Source organism: Dermacentor silvarum, chromosome 9, assembly GCF_013339745.2.
Source record: "Dermacentor silvarum isolate Dsil-2018 chromosome 9, BIME_Dsil_1.4, whole genome shotgun sequence".
In the NCBI taxonomy this organism is placed as follows: domain Eukaryota; kingdom Metazoa; phylum Arthropoda; class Arachnida; order Ixodida; family Ixodidae; genus Dermacentor; species Dermacentor silvarum.
Window position 1 is genome coordinate 145,215,362 of NC_051162.1, and position 16,253 is coordinate 145,231,614.

The window sequence follows — 16,253 nt, forward strand, 5'->3', positions numbered from 1 at the left end:
ATTGCTGCATCATATATGTTACAGCATGCAGTTATGGGTTGCTTTGTGGAGAAGAGCAGAGATTTGTTTCCTCATGAAAGAACAAATCTGGTGGCAAAATATAACGTTTTTCCAAGCTAAACCGTTTATTAGCAACGTTACAGTGATAAATTGGCCAGGAAATTAAAATACTAGCAGTGTTTAGGATAAAATTAGTGTGGGGCCTGCCATACTTCAAGAGCTAATAACAACAGTAGCAACAACAAATAATTCTCAGAGGAAGAAGGTTTTCCTTTGGCTTGCATCAAGCTCCTAATGACTACCCAAAGCAAAAACTGACATTAAGACAAGGTCTATAAATGATCCTGCCTAGATATAGAAGCTATCTATTAGTCAGTCAAGGATGACATCAAATTTTAAAGAAACTTGTACTAGCTACAGCTGTGAAAAATACACTCCAATTTTTCAAAGCAATGTTTCAAGCTTTTCAACGGTTCTAATATTTTTTGGAAGTGTTCTGCAATTCATCCATCTTTTCATATGGCTGTAAAATATCCCTGTAACTGCATGGTATATCATATATGACATGCAACAACTTTGGCTCATGAAATTGCAAGCAAGCATTCCTTAAGAAAAGTGAGGTTTATTTAAGCGTATTTGGCCTAAACAAAGACTTGTCCAGTTTTTTGTACAAGAAAAAAAAAATACATACAGTAAGAGACTAATAAAAGGCAATGCAGCACTAGGCTGGCTACAAGGTCAAAGTTGTTTAGAACATACCTTAGGTAGGAGCCTATGTTCAAAGTTGGTGCAGCACTCGAGGACTCGTCGTTAAGCCTCAGCTGTATTGTGGACAGAGCTGTGTCGAAGCACTGCATTGGAGACAAACTATCAGTTCTGTCTTGTGCAGCAATATCTATCAGTGTTTTCTTTTTTACTTCCAAGTTCTTTCTGTTTTATAGCTAACACACGTCTTGAAAAAAATAGGCGACATCTTTCTCTAGAAAGCAAAAGCCAGCAACAAGGTGCAGTTCAGAGGAAGTTCAGAGGTGCCTCAGGAGTTCCTAGCTAAATACATGGAAACAGAGAAATTGCTTTGCATGGCATGCTTTGCAACGAATTTGATAAAGTTCACAGCACTTTAAAAAATTTCGAATCATATGGGAGATGATTGGCGATTTAGGCTGTCAACTTCTCTTAAAAATTTGCTGAAAGTCACACATGTATAAATGCTGAAAGATCAAGTTTACAACTCTGTCACTTTGAAATTAGAAACGATATCACAGTTCTGTAAACAGAACATATTGGGACATCAGAAGCAGACAAGTATGTTGTACACTGCTTTGAATTATAGCGGTAACTTGCTGAAAACATGCTCAAACACGTGTTTGTGTTTACTCAACGTGAGTGCAAAGTGAAACCGAACGCTTCATTCAGGTATTTTATAGAGAAAATGCAATGTCTTGTAAACAAAACATATACATGTAACATAATGATTAATTACATGTGTTTGTGGTGGTTACTCAGGTGTTTTGGCGCTGAATTAGGAGCACACCTTTCCATGCCATTTGTTTGGGGTACCCGACCTCCCCTCGGAGGCACAGATGCGACCATCTACGCAATTGCCAGGCGGCGCAACGCATGCGCAACATGAGGCCCATCTCCTCCGGTGCCCTCTCTCCCATCTCATCGCTGCTCTCCGCATTGCAGCCCCCTCGGCCTCTCCACCAGAGGCCAACGACCCGCATGTGTTGGCCGGCTTCCCCCCTCTACCTTCCACGGCTGCGGGTGAAGTAGTGTGAGCCATCGCTCCTAGATGGCACCATCATCTCGCAGCCAAATGTGAGCTATTCGGCGAGAACGCACGAGCAGCAGCAGCAGCAGGCGGCATCCACGGTCAGCAAGAGAGGTTCGCAAAAAAAGCTTCTCTTTGAATGTACTGGAACGCGTCACAGTGCCCTAACTAATTTAATATAACAGCTTTCCTACTGGCAGTTTCGGTTTTATATCCCAGGAGGTGACTGCGTGATGTCACGACATGGAAAGTGCTCACGCGGGAGGAGGAGGAGATTGTGACGTTTTGGCACTCACTCCAGCAAACTCGGTCGCCTCCTATGCAGCTACTTGTTGGGAGGTCCAATGTACTACCACTGCTAGCAGGTGACCGAATTGGCTATTAGTTGAATGCGAGTAGTTGTCATGCGTGCACCCAATGACCATTTCATAGCACCAAGGGAGAATTAAATTGCATGTGGTGAATAATGAGACCAGAGGAAAGTTTTACCTGAAGCTGACCTTCTTCAGAGGCGAAGAACACAACAGAGCCACTCGGGTGCCAGGTGACTTTTGTTCCAACCTAGAAGAAACACCAGTCTCTCATCAAGCACAAAGTTCTATGACAACTGGCTTTCCTAGCTGGCCACTCGAGTCACTGTGGCCATGTTAGTTGTCCTCCCAGTTATTTGGGCATTGGGGTTGAACTGAAATGGCTAAAATTGCCTGTCTCTAAAAAAAAAAAAATGCAGTCGTTATTTAAAACATTACAAGACTATTGCATGGTCATTCGGTGGAGGCCAGTGTAAGGTCCTCCGGTTCCTTAAATGTGCTCCTCCGACTCTAAGTTAGGGTAAGCGAGCCAGAATGTCAATCGACGCAAAGCCAGCAAATACCCACCATGGCATGCCTTGGCTACGTTCCAACCCAACTATCACTACTATTACATTTCATCACCCATGCAATATGTCATTACGCGTACAGAGAAAACATTCACGCAACTTTTACATGAGATGTTACCAACACTGGCACATATATGCAGTGTAGACACAGATATAACATAACGCTCACTATCGTACATGTCAGTTCAATATCACTCACTGAATAAAATAGTTTTCCATGTGTCTATACGACTTGCAAAATACTGCTACGTGGTTTAGTGCTTAAACGAACACTAAATTGAAAAATTATTTTTCTGTATTAGTACATTATCCTTCAACAAGAGCAAAAAGCCCACTATTACTACGAGAGACTTGGTGAGACAGGAAAGATGCAAAAATGAAAAACTGGTGGCAATGTCACCTGGAAGTTTCCATACCACCTCATCATGATGTCATGAATTTTGATAGTGCTTCCTCAGGCCTACATAAATTTTATTAGTAAATATGGACTATTGTTGTATTCTAAAAGAGCCAAAAGTTGAACCTTGGCAAGTTTCAATAATTTTTACTAGGCCACAATGGCCCAAATACAAAAAAAATTACTTTGAAATCTGTGCCGTTGCACTGACGTACTGGCAGTGGAGTTTCGATGTGAACTTCAAAAAACGAAACCTCGACATTTATTTCTTCTTTCAATAATTAACTTATTACCAAGAAATTGACAAAAGTAGAGCTTTCATACAATTATTTTTCTGATCTAAACTGGTTCAGTGCTTCTCTTTAGTGTCCTTTAAGGCCAGGTGGCAGTATTTGTAATTAATAACAAGCAAATCTGAGCACTTGTGTAAGACATAGTGTTAATTAGTAACTTGGCCAGTCTGGCATTCTATTTTGCTTGTTTTCTAAGAGCATCAGAATGTGGATCATTCGTAATACTACAACCCAACAAAACAGCGAGCGTGACAAGAACCTAAGTTTAAAAGATTATGGCTCACAAAAGAAGTCGTCGTGAAGTGCGTAGTCTGGCGTACGGCATCGTAGAGGACCTGGGAAAGAAACAATAAAAAGACAGGCCGACAAATGAGGGTGCTTTCTTGATTACAGCCAGTACCGCTGCAAGTCAGCAAAGCTCAGTTTCCTGAAAGTTTTCACAGGAGCCAAAACAAGCACAGCGCAACTACAAGAAAGCAAGGACTAATATAATGCCTGTGAAAAATGTTGCAATGTTTTCTTTTCTTGCATTTGTTCTATAAGTACATCAGGGAATCGTGAATTCTTCAGGAGGAAGTTTTACCTATGGAAGCTCCTATCTAAAATACATGGGAGTGAAAATTATTTTCCTTAGTATTCACTGCACGAAAATTTGATAAAGTGTCCTTTTTTTTTATTTAAAAGAAAAAGCTAAAATCTACTCATTGTTGACAGCTGAAATTTTATTTATGCCACCAATTTGTTTTCACGAAGAATGATGAAAATCAGATACACACACATCAAAAGAAAAAAAAAAAAAAGAAATAAATACCATCAAGCTTACAACTCTGTAACTTAAAAATAGAAACCATATCACAATTCTGTAGACACCACCTACTGAGACATTTAAAGTGGATAAAATTGGTGCAAGTAGTATACACTGCTATGAAATATAAAACTAATTCATAAGTAGAACGTTTTGCAAATATTGTAAAAAATTTACTGCAACTTTCTCCTGAATGAAAGAAGTCTGAATAATCACTCCTGTAGTACACTTCGGGACAGTTTGGTATTCACTGCACGTTAAAGAATTCCAGGCGGTCAAAATTAGTTCATAGCCCCCCACTACGGCATGCCTCGTAATTAGATCATAGTTTTGGCATGTAAAACCACAGAATTAAATTTTTGCTAAAAGGCAGATCACAGCCACACAACTGATAATGGTTGCCGATACACAAGAGAGGATTATCATTCCGATTTCCTTAATGCTCCAAAATTCACATCCCCAAATTCCCATGGTATACTCTCGTTTTCTTTGCTTACAATTGGGCGTTATTAAATTTGCCAGTAGCAAGAAAGAAGCAATCCGCACGTTTTTGAAATGGGATGCTACAGAAGGGACAGAAAGCATCAAGGCAGTAACCATTATTATCGCATTTCATGAAGATCTTACCAAGGACGCATCGTCACAAAGCAGCACAAGCTTGTCTTCTGCGTTGTTCCACTGGGAAGTGACTACACGGCCTACGAAAAAAAAAAAAGAGGGAAAGTAAGCACGAATGCTCCGTCAACAGGCCATGAGAAGAAAACACATTTTTTTCAGCTTACCTTGTAAAGAGATGGATATCATAGAAACTCTCTCAAACTGCAAAGAGAGATTATCAATAAACAAAGAGAAATAATTAATGAGTTTAGGACATATGAAAGCAAGAATAAACACACAAAGAACCACGCACACATGGCACTTTGTGTGTGTGTGTACTTGCTTTCGTATGTCCCATCGAGGGCCAAAATACCATGTTTAGTAAATCCCCCCAACATACATAAGAAGTTCTATTAAGCTATAATGAATGTGTTTGTTCCTATGCTAGCAGTAAAAATCAATTAGAAAAAAAGACGCCCAGTCCCAGCTAAAAAATTCATTAATTTGGGTGTGATTGGAAGTCAGTTTAACAAGTTGTTTACTGTGACACTGTCCCACTGTCACAGGTGTGGCAATGAAACTAGCACAAATTACAATGTCTGTCAAAACCAAAGTATCAGCACCATTTAGTGGGCTTAATTAACTAACTTAAAAGTTCCAAAAAGTACAAAGAGGGTAGCAATACAGACCGATTGTGTACAAGCCACAGTTATCCGTACCATAAATTCCAGCAGCTTACGATGACAGAAAAATCGAATTAGACTGCACCATGTTCTTTACACATTACAGTACAGTGACTAGTTACTTGCTAGATCGATCGTCAGCCCAATTAAGGCTGAATGAAGGCCTCCCCAGTCCTCTGCCAGTCCATTACATTGCCTGCGATGCCTATGCCTGTCTCTCATCATGCTACCTCATACTACCCTGATCTGTCAGTGAAAAAGAAAAAAAGAAACTGTTCAACGCTTCAATATAAATGGCTGGATTTTTCACTTTGTATACGGTTTTACTTTGCCCATATGCAGTGAACCTTCACTATAGCAAAATTTCTTTATCCGAAATATTGGTTATGTCTTTGCGTTTCGTAATGAGGTTACACACGCGTTCGGCTGCGACGGAGAAAACGAAGTCACTGACGATATGCCTGCAGTCCACCGTTGTCGCACTGCCACTTGCGATTAAATTAAATTGCTTCAAAATTAAACCTGTGAATGGCTCATACCCCCTTAAGCAATGGCTCATACTCCCGTAAACGCGGCCTCCCCATCACGACGACAGAAGTGAAATTATACATGGGAATGATATGATGATGATGATGATGCACCTCCGTTATGGCTCGCACCCACTAAGGGGGATAGGCCAAGAATCGGGCGGCAGTGGGAATGCTAAAGAAAATTCATATTTTAAAACAAGAAAACAAGAAATGCCAAGTAAAAGACAAAAAAGACAGATGTCGCACTAACCAGATTAGCACGCGAGCGAGCAGTCAGACTGACTTTAAAAGGTGAAAGTGAAGAATTGTTGCAATCAGAGGGAGGTAATATTAACAAAACAATTTGGAGAAATCAATTTAGGTTATATGAATGCATCTGATGTGTAGAATACAAATACAATAATTAGCAGGGTAATCGTTTTGTTTCAGTTAAGAAATTAAATACTGCGCAACACACGTCTCTGTGACTATAGCCTAGTGCTGAAGCCCCCAATGATAACAATACTGGTATGTTTAAACCTAATCCAATTTTGTAAAGTGGAGCTTCCAGTAATAACTTTCTGTGGCGTGAATATCGTCAGCATGATAAAAAGTAATGTTCTATTGATTCAATTTCCTTACAGTTGTGACATAGAGGGGACATCGTGAGACCAGCTCTATGTAAATAAAAATTCAATTGCGGGATGCGACAGCGTAGTCTGGTGTAAGTAACTTCCAACTGCCGAGAAGAGCACCACTGTTTATTCCAGCAAAAACCTAGATGCTGAAAGTCTGTAGATGGTTTCAGCGGTAAGTTGCCTAAATCATTTTGCAAACAAAATTTTCTGTATTTCGATGCAGTGACGTAAGAAGTATCCGGTAAAACAGGGATCAAAGGCCCACTTAGAGACGTTCTTGCTAATAAATCTGCCATTTCGTTTAGATATAAACCGCGGTGTCCAGGAACCCACAGCAAGTTAATTTTTTGTAAACTTTTAGGGACTAAATTGTGAAACAAGCTAAGGAGAGCTGCATTCGTTTCCGTGGAAAGCGACACACATACCGATAGAGAATCTGTAACTACGACAGCTGTTGATTGATTTGCAGGAAGTTTACGTAGCGCTAGGACAATGGCCAATAATTCTGCTATGAAAATAGGTGTGTAATCTGGAAGGCGAATAGAGAAGGACCAATTAAGAGAAGGAGAGAAAATGCCTACGCCAGCCTTCTCTTCGGACTGTGAAGCATCAGTGGCTATGACATTGTTTGTTTCCAGGTGAGAGCGGTAATCTTGTAACTGATCATTTAAATATTGGTATGAAATTAGTTTAGCATTTGAGGGGAAAATATCGTCAAATTCTATCTGGAGGCTTATTTTTGATTGACTTGTTGGTTGAATGCGTTGAATTCGTACATTCAATGGTGATAGCAGTGCCTGTACGAATACGATCTGAGGGGTGTGTAATCGCGACCGATGACTATTAAAGAATAAACTTGGTTCGTTAATAAAAATATACATAGGTCTTCTTTGAGGAGATTCGTAAATTCTTAAATACGTTTGGACTGTAAGCATCCTCAATCTGCTTTTTAAGCTTGGCATTCGTGCTTCCATATACAGCACGGTGTTGGCAACAAACTTAGGGAGTCCAAGGCACAATCGCAGAGCTTCCCTTTCTAATATTATCAGAGGTTGAATTTTATAAGCTGGGCTACCAGAAAACAAGACACTTCCAAATTCCATGATCGGTCGGACATACATTTTATATATCATAATTAATGTATGCCTTCGCAGCCCATATCGTTGATGACTGATCTTACGTAGCCATCCCACGGCACGAGTTGCCTTAGACGCAACTCTTTCAATGTGGCTTCTCCAGTTTAGTGACCCATCATACGTGATTCCCAGGTATTTAAGGCAATTCACTTGGGGAATGAACTCTTGACGATACACCAATGAAATATTAATGGGAACATCTAAAGGAAAGACAAGAAGTGCACTTTTTCTAACGTTCAGAGACATATGTATATTAGCAATCCAGGTTTCAAGCATGCATAAGTAATTTTGTAACGATTGATACAGTGCATTTAGATCATCATTGGACGCGAAAAAAGCGATGTCATCGGCATAAACGTATACATGAATGTCATGGAGCGAAGGGATGGAGCTTAAAAATATATTAAATAAAACAGGAGATAACACTGATCCTTGTGGTACTCCGTGTTTCTGTCTATACCTTGACGATGAACATCCGCTTTGAAAACAATAAAATTCTCTTTCCCTTAAAAATTCTGCAATCCACGCCGTGATGTATTTCGGAAACCTGTACATCTCTAGCTGCTTTATCAAAAGTCCATGTTCCACTGAATCATAAGCTTTAGCTAGATCTAAAGTCACCAATGCTGAATATTCTCGCCTACGACGTGCAAGTAGTACTTGACTCTCTAGATCTATGTGCGCACACCATATCGAGCACCCTGATATAAAGCCAATTTGACTGGGGCTAAGTATTGAGTTTTCAGCTATGTATGTCGTCATTCGGCTATTCAAAATTCTTTCTATTAGTTTAACCAAGTTGGATGTGAGAGAAATTGGTCTAATATTATCTAAATAATATCCACCTCCATGTTTTTTGAGTATCGGAATTACCTTAGCAATTTTCCATTCTGAGGGTATCCAGGCATTTTTTAAAGAATAATTTACCATATTCAAAATTTCGTGCGGAGACAATTCATACAGAATTTTTATCACAGCTGTGGTAACTCCATCTGGTCCTGGTGCTGAAGAAGGCAGAGAGCGAACAACAGCCGCCAATTCTTGAAACGTAACTTCCTTAAATTCTTCTAGCGGTAGTGATTTCAATTGGTATGGTGGAACTATTGAAGAAAACCTATCTTCTAGGCCCTTTCCAATATTTTCCAATAATTCGGACAATTCGCGTGGCGAGAATGGGAATGAGCGGCAACAGAGCCAGCTGTGGAAGAAGAAGACGACGAACGCGAGAGCAGGGGCTCGTTTGCGCGGTTGCACCAAGGGGCGCCACCGAGCCAGCTGTGGAAGGCAACGATGCTCGATCCATTGCTGATGATGATAGTTTCTGCATACAGGCGACGGATGGATGAATCGGCTAGCTATATAAAGCTTGACTGTAAAATACCGGGTGACCAAAGACGTAGACATGAGTAGCCACGTTGGTGGCGCCGTCTTGTCTCGGAGAGTTTAACCAGAAAGGACACACAGTTACTATTGGAGTAACCAACTATGCTCTACTTAGTTGCTGGTGTAAATCCTCGACAACGATTCAGTCACTATTTTGCCATTATTTTTTCTATTTTGCCTCGATGAAAGCACCCAGGTAACTTATAACTGTTCCACTCATTGTGTTTAGACAAAGCATCATAAGTTGCCACTACCAGAGTTGTTACTGCCATCCATACCTTTGGTGTCCCGGTGTTCTGTAAAAGGTAATACGCGTAGGGAAGCGCTAAACACACACAGTATAATGGGGCAATGTTTCAAAAGTAGAATTCTATCCCGACTGTTCATTGCTGCATTGAAGCAAACGAGCACCCTCAGCACAAAAGTCCGCAAGGCAACTTGCCCGACTACATTTGTTGCATCTGCGATCAGCGAACTGGCGAATCACTGATGGCTCACCTTTCCTCTGCCAAGCTCGTAGACGCAGACATCGACGGCAACACTGCCTCCACGGGAAGCGTCCTCTTCAACAATCAGGAGTTTGTTCGACTGATACTGACTGGTTTGCAAAGACAGAAAGACACGAAACCTGTGCTCAGCTTACAGCCGTTAAAATTCTGCAGGATTCGAGCTTCCTGGCGGTGCTCATGAGGCAACAGTGAAAACGAGAGGCTCACCTGAATGACACCAAAACTGGGACCTTGTCGATTCTTCCGTAAGTCAGTAACTCAATGTTGGGCCTGCAAGTGATGAAATCCACTGAGCCGTAGTTGTTGAAATACTCCAAGTTCCCTTTAAAGAACTGCGCCTGACTATGCAATTACTTACGACAGTATACCGAGTCACCTTGACAGAGATACACTTATCAACATTTAAAAAAATTTAGTGCCGATAAGTTTTAACTGTAACATCAGTGCATTTTTGCCACGGATTTTGAGGGCATATTTCTAGAAAATGGTGCTAAGCACAGAATTTCTACAAAATAGATATCACTTGAATGTTTGGGCCGCAATTGTGACATGTACTCTAAAGTGAGTAATTACGCAGTCAAGTAGTAAAATATTATTAATTAGCTAACCTCCTCTGCAATTTGTCTTGTAAGTAGCGTCCGCCTCTTTGAAGTAATGCAGCTGATGTGACAGCACTGTGATATTTACAACAGTAGATCCATAATAAGTATGTTTACATTAAAATAACCCAGTATTGTTTGTTGCCCACAATATGTGACATTTCATTAAAAGGCTATGAGCAGATTTTCACGACCCGCCACACTAGCTTGGTGACCATGGCATTGTGCCACTGAGCTTGAGGTTGCAGGCTCGAATGCGGGTGCAGGAGCCACGCCTCATAATTAGATCAGGGTTTTAAACATTAAACCCCAGAAGTTGGTTAGTTTAGTTGATTGTCACTATGTATTGTGCAAGAATCAGGAGAAAAGAGCAGCTGTGAACTGGTGGCCCATACAAAAAAAAAAAAGAAATAGAAAAACTTCAGAAGGATTCAAAAATTCCTTCAAGACTTAACTTCCTGCAAGGCATTTATTGTGTTTTATCAACTTAAAACAAATTGACATCGTTCTTTACAGATTGTCGGAAACCGAAACACAGTTTAATGAGATGGTACTGATTGCACCGTACTGCCAAACAAGTTCTCACCCATTCAGAGCATAGACAACCATGTTTGACCTTTCACGATTGGACGTCGATGGCATCCAGGGCCACACTTCTCCATCGCCCACCGACCACCAGTTTAACACCTGCACATGGCGAAGCACAAGGTCATCACACAGCATGCATAATTTAACCATTTAAGGACAATAAAAACTTCAATAGAAAAAAACTTGCAAAAAAGACCTTTTTTTTTTTTCACATGCAATCCATTCTGTTGATCATATAACAAGACCAAGCAATAAGTTTGTGTCATAAAGGCAAAGTTGCTGAAAAAAAAATATTTTTTTGTTTTTTACACGGTAATGAAGGCGGGCTTCACAGCACACAAGTGAATTTCAAGAAATGATTTGGCTTCCCTTACTTAAACGTTTCAACACCAACTCATTGCATCAGAAAAACGGCCTCACTCAAAGAAGCCGAGTTCCCCGAATCACCACAATTTCTTTTCTTTTCAACATGAATTGAAATGTTTACTCATCTCAGCACTTGTAAAAGAGAGCTGGCAACTTAAAAAAATAATACACTATGTTTGCAACATCACTTTTCAACAGGCTCCTTCTGCCATTTGGTGTTGTTTACAAGCACAGAGGACGATCTTAAGTCACATTGAGGGCTCCAGGAAAAATAAAACAGTGCAAGACGAGTTGGGCTTCTCATTTGCCCCTTTTGCAAATACGCTCTTGATGAGCCGAGCTCATCTTCTGTACAAAAGGGGCTAAAGGATAAAGCTTTTCAATAAAACACCAGTTCGAAACAGGAATAAATCCTTGAACACCTTATCAAGGTAGTGTTATATTAAACCTGCTTATTGAATGGGACAGCAAAAAGACAACTAAATCTGATAAGACTGGCAAAGTATTTGACAACTCTATTTCCATCCATTTGGCTGGAAAAGGAAGAGTTGAGAAAAGGAATGCCAAGATTTTGAATTTCACGCTGGGACCACAGTGCCCGTATGCCAGTATTGCAACATCAATTTCAATTTCTTCTATTGTATTATAGCCATTTTGGTGCAAGAAAAGGCACAGAAGCTTGCTAGGTTAGTCTTTGCTTCCTTCAGAATGAAATGTAGCCTTTCTTTGCAGATCAAAAATGAAATCTTGAGTAATTTCTTTCTTTCGTCTCCTTTCTTTTTTTTTTTTCCTTCTTTTTGCAGTTACACAGTTTTTTGACTCCCTGCAATCTGCCTGCCTTGACATCTTGGCACCCGGAGCAGGTGCAGTACAAATTTTGTTTGCAGTATAAAGCTGCATGTATGATAAGTGGTATGTTGCAAGCAGATTTTTAAATGCTGGCTTCAAAATTTAATTATTTGAACTCTATTTCTTGCCCCTTGGTTCCCAAATGGCAAGAAGTGAAGTTCAATGTATTATAATGTATAAGTAATGTTTACACAATTGCATTCTTCACCTTTCGGGCTATTGACTCATGCATTAAAATGAAAATTTCATTTCGCCATTTTCTCACGATAGAGGCATGAAAAAATTATATGCGATTTTTAATTATTTCCGGAAATAATGGGCCTGCACAAAGAACTAAATAATATTTGAAATCAGCATGAAAAACTTAACATGTATGTATGCACAGTGAGATTTACCATGAACGTTAAGAACTGATTCACACCGGTGACTCGCAGAGGTCGCACAACCACATCAGTCACAAAGAGACGCTGGTCGCAACTGGTCGAAAAGCGACTGTTTTGGGTCAGTCACTTGCTGCTTGGTTTTGTAGTCGCGCGACTGCAGTCCCAAACCTACTGAACCAACCAACCAATGGTGCAGGAGCAGGACGTCTGCACATGCTCGCACTTATTTTACATGGCCATGGTGGTGCAAGCAGACATGAACAGCATCCATCACGTGACATTCTGGTGTGACGATGAGCAGGTAGCGCTTGCCAGTATGAACATTGGTCCCCGTGAGTTGCTCTTTGAGATGCACTCTATGACATTTCATTGCAAAAGGAAACTTGAAGCTTGGCTGGTTGCTTTTTGATTCTACGAGTACAGCCAGCAGACTACTATAAACAGAGACAAGGAAGCACAAAGTGGACAAGGGTGATGCTGAACCAACAACTGAATTTCCTGCAACAAGACGGCAAGTTGGGCCAGTTGGTTGGGATTCATCTTAAGTATCGTAACAGCGCAAACAATACAGGGACAAAAGGAAGGAAAGACGACAACACACAGCGCCGTGTTGTCGTCTTTCCTTCCTTTTGTCCCTGTATTGTTTGCGCTGTTACGATACTTAAGATGAAATGAATTTCATTAGAAAATGCGTGAAATCTTGTTTTCTTTCCGTGAAGAGGTGCGAAAATTTCACTGTAAGTTTTCCCTTTGCACAAAAGAAGACAAGAAAAGTGCACCTATTCTAACTGTCTTGAAACACTTACACTTTTTTGAATAAAATTCAGTTGTTAGTCCACCAATGTCCTCATCCAATTAATGCTTTCTTGCCTCTCTATTTAAAGCTCATAGCTGGGCTAGCTGGAACCTAGACATTCGTGACTTTACCGCGCTTGTAGGAAAAGGGATTACTTGAGATCAGCTTCCAGCTTTAAATATCGCACTTTCTAGTACACTGGGCCTTGTTCTGCCTTTACCACGCCCTATTCCTGCATAAGCCCTAATTAAGCTAATTGCCTTCAACACCTGTAGGCACGGCTGTACATTTCTGCCCAGCAACCTTCTCTTCCTGTTCTTATATTCTGTCCTGAAGTATGTATTTCCTTTTCCTACAAGCACTGGAAATGTCATGAAGTGGCACTCTACTTAGCTGGCCGTACTCTTACTTTGACTGCTAAAAACGAACATGCACTGAAGCCATGAAACATGAGGCACAAATGATGTCATGCCAGAACATAATGGTATACCACACCATGGCCAATGCAATTTGCCTTACCCAGTCTTTCAATGAATTGAGGCTCAGCTTCCGTTCGAGTCGCCGCCCCGCCAATCCCAGGATATCAAACGTGACAAGCTTGGCATCGACAGAAGACAGCTTGCGCACGCCGTCTGTTCCAATCAATGGCTTCCCAAAACAGGCATACGTCATCTTGGGCTCGTAGTATGAGATCAGCAGGCTGTGGTTTTCCAGAATGGCTGAAAAGAACATGCTCGGATAAATGCACAATTTCTTTCATGCAAAATTCAGACTGCACTTCTTGTAAAGGGGCCTTAAAACCCTTCCTAACATGGTGGATTAACCAACTAGTAATTATATTTAGACGTCCTAAAAGTGTGTGTTATGTATTTCATCTCCATGAACACAGCACGCCAACAATATGCAATTTTACGATTCAAGGTGCAGTCCTTTAATCTGCTAGCCTTGCTTGCAGATTGGAGCAAACTTGTGAATCGTTGAGGAAAGGACCACTGATAATGCAAGCACAATTAACAGGTATGCTTTCAATTAAGAAAGGAACTATCCTGGCCTTGCTTAAAAGAACCTTTCAACTGTCACACCCTGTCAACTGTCACCCCAAAAAACTCAACTGATGCAATAAACTCTACTGTCACAACCAATAAACTGCAAGATGTGCCACCAAGAAATCAAGCATATCCCTTCACAGCTCCAGATATTGATTTTCACCAAAAATGTGTGGCGGCGAGGAAGGTGACGAGACGACGGCAGACATCACCATCTGCCGTCCGCTCGTGAATTGATGGTCATCAGCCATGGAGATCTGATGCAGTTGAGGCCCCTCGGTTTCTTGACGGTTCGGAGCTAGCCAATCAGGCAGTCAACCGAGCACCGTGAGCAGGAGCGGGGTCCAGGGCCACGTGGCATTCCGGCACCACCAGAGACCTGCTGCTCAGATCGAGGGCAGCTTGGCGAACATTGTCCACTGAACTCCAGCTCCAGGCATGCATAGGTGCCTAGGCTACTTGCTAGGCAGCCCTGCCTCATGGCCCAGAATGCGGCATCGCCGCATCACTGCCACCCACACCTCCTCATGCCCTCCCAGCCTCCACCAGCCAAAGCCAACGACAACAGCACCGACTTCGCCGGGCCTGCCAGTCGAAGCCGTCACAGACCAATAGCACTGTGACATTGTCACCCCGTTATTTACTTTTACACCGCGTTAGTGCTTAGGGTTTAGCGTTCATGGTAGCTGTTGGTGTGGGAACTGTAGAACTTCGCATAGTGGTCGAAGTCGCATCAATCACTTTCTATGCTTGTTCTTGTGTGTACTTTGTCGCTTTTCGTTTTTCTGCTTGTAAATACATTTGTGTGCTCTGCTATGACGCTCGCATCTGTCGTGTCCATTTCTCAATGCATTGCACGTCTGCAAGCGTGACGATTGTCCGCTAAACAACCACACGGCATGCAATAATTCAAAATGCCTTCCAAGCAAGCACAAGCTACAAAGCAAATTCTCAAAAAAAAAAAAATAAAGTACTTTACCATCTGTCACGTGTTCCGAAGCAAGTCGGCCAATGAGATATCGATCAACGCTGACCCTTCGCAGCTTGCACGAGTCGGGGTCAACTTGCACAAAGATGCAGACACCACTTTGAAAGAAAAACTGTAAAAAAAGAAAAAGGAACAATGACGTAGACGCATTTTGCTGCACTTGGTGAGCGTGAGCACCACTCCAATGTACTCACACAAAACACACAAGTGAGGCCAGTAAAATAAAGGAGCAGCAACTACCAGTGCAAAGCTGGCCAGCACGTGGACACGTACCTGCAACAGTCCAGATGTAATCCATCTTGCGCTGATGCACTTTTGGGCATTCATGATATCCTGCACAAGTCAGTGGATTTCACATTAACATATTCACATTTGTGCACATCTCTCGTGCAACCTTATTACCCACAGTTGGCCTTTAAACCTTTTCTCTGTTTCTGCGACACAGTTACGATGTTGGCTTTCACCGTTGCATCGAACCGACTGGTACAAATGTCCCTAATTTGAGATACAAGGCAACTGTCACCTTCAGCTTTTGTGATATAACACACTTCACACCTGAAGCTGTGCTGCACTTAGTGAGCATTTTGAACTGGTTGCATTAGGAGATTACCTAACAACTCATGCACTCAGGCGACTGCAGAAGAGGCACCTTGCGCTCTCGCCCACGTTCCGGTGCGTGCCCGGTTGAAGCGACGAAACAAGCAGGCTGGCAGGTAAAAAAGGATGCGCGTGCACAGTACGCACTCTCGAACTTAGGCACGCAGCCATCAGAAGGCGCAGCGATGTAGTTAAGTCGCCGCTCCCGTGGTCTCCTAAAATTTTGCACTCGACTGTACCTATGGCTATGTCATGTGCTGTATGTTAAAAGGACAATGGCATTGGTAATACAGCAAAAAATGTTAAAATAGAGTTAACTTGGGTGATCATAAAGCTAGGAGAACATCGCACAGTTTCTATGTAGCGTAAACTGCTGGAGAAAGCGGGCCAGTTCCGGAAATAGTGCAGTCTAACTCGGCACCTCAAAGTACAAGCTG

At 41.6% G+C, this 16,253-nt stretch overlaps 1 protein-coding gene across 2 annotated transcripts in view; it reads right to left on the bottom strand.

The window, feature by feature from the left end:
* Positions 1–16,253, bottom strand: part of LOC119464483 (WD repeat-containing and planar cell polarity effector protein fritz homolog) — a 42,997-nt gene that overhangs the window by 24,138 nt on the left and 2,606 nt on the right. For both annotated transcript variants that reach the window (XM_049655603.1, XM_049655602.1), the window contains exons 6-16: positions 15,493–15,552; positions 15,211–15,331; positions 13,705–13,904; positions 10,790–10,890; positions 9,812–9,874; positions 9,594–9,693; positions 4,932–4,968; positions 4,777–4,847; positions 3,629–3,679; positions 2,264–2,335; positions 760–851 (exon numbers count right to left, since the gene is read on the bottom strand). In XM_049655603.1, coding sequence (XP_049511560.1) covers positions 760–851; positions 2,264–2,335; positions 3,629–3,679; positions 4,777–4,847; positions 4,932–4,968; positions 9,594–9,693; positions 9,812–9,874; positions 10,790–10,890; positions 13,705–13,904; positions 15,211–15,331; positions 15,493–15,552 — 968 coding nt within the window. The remainder of the gene's footprint in view (positions 1–759; positions 852–2,263; positions 2,336–3,628; positions 3,680–4,776; positions 4,848–4,931; positions 4,969–9,593; positions 9,694–9,811; positions 9,875–10,789; positions 10,891–13,704; positions 13,905–15,210; positions 15,332–15,492; positions 15,553–16,253) is intronic.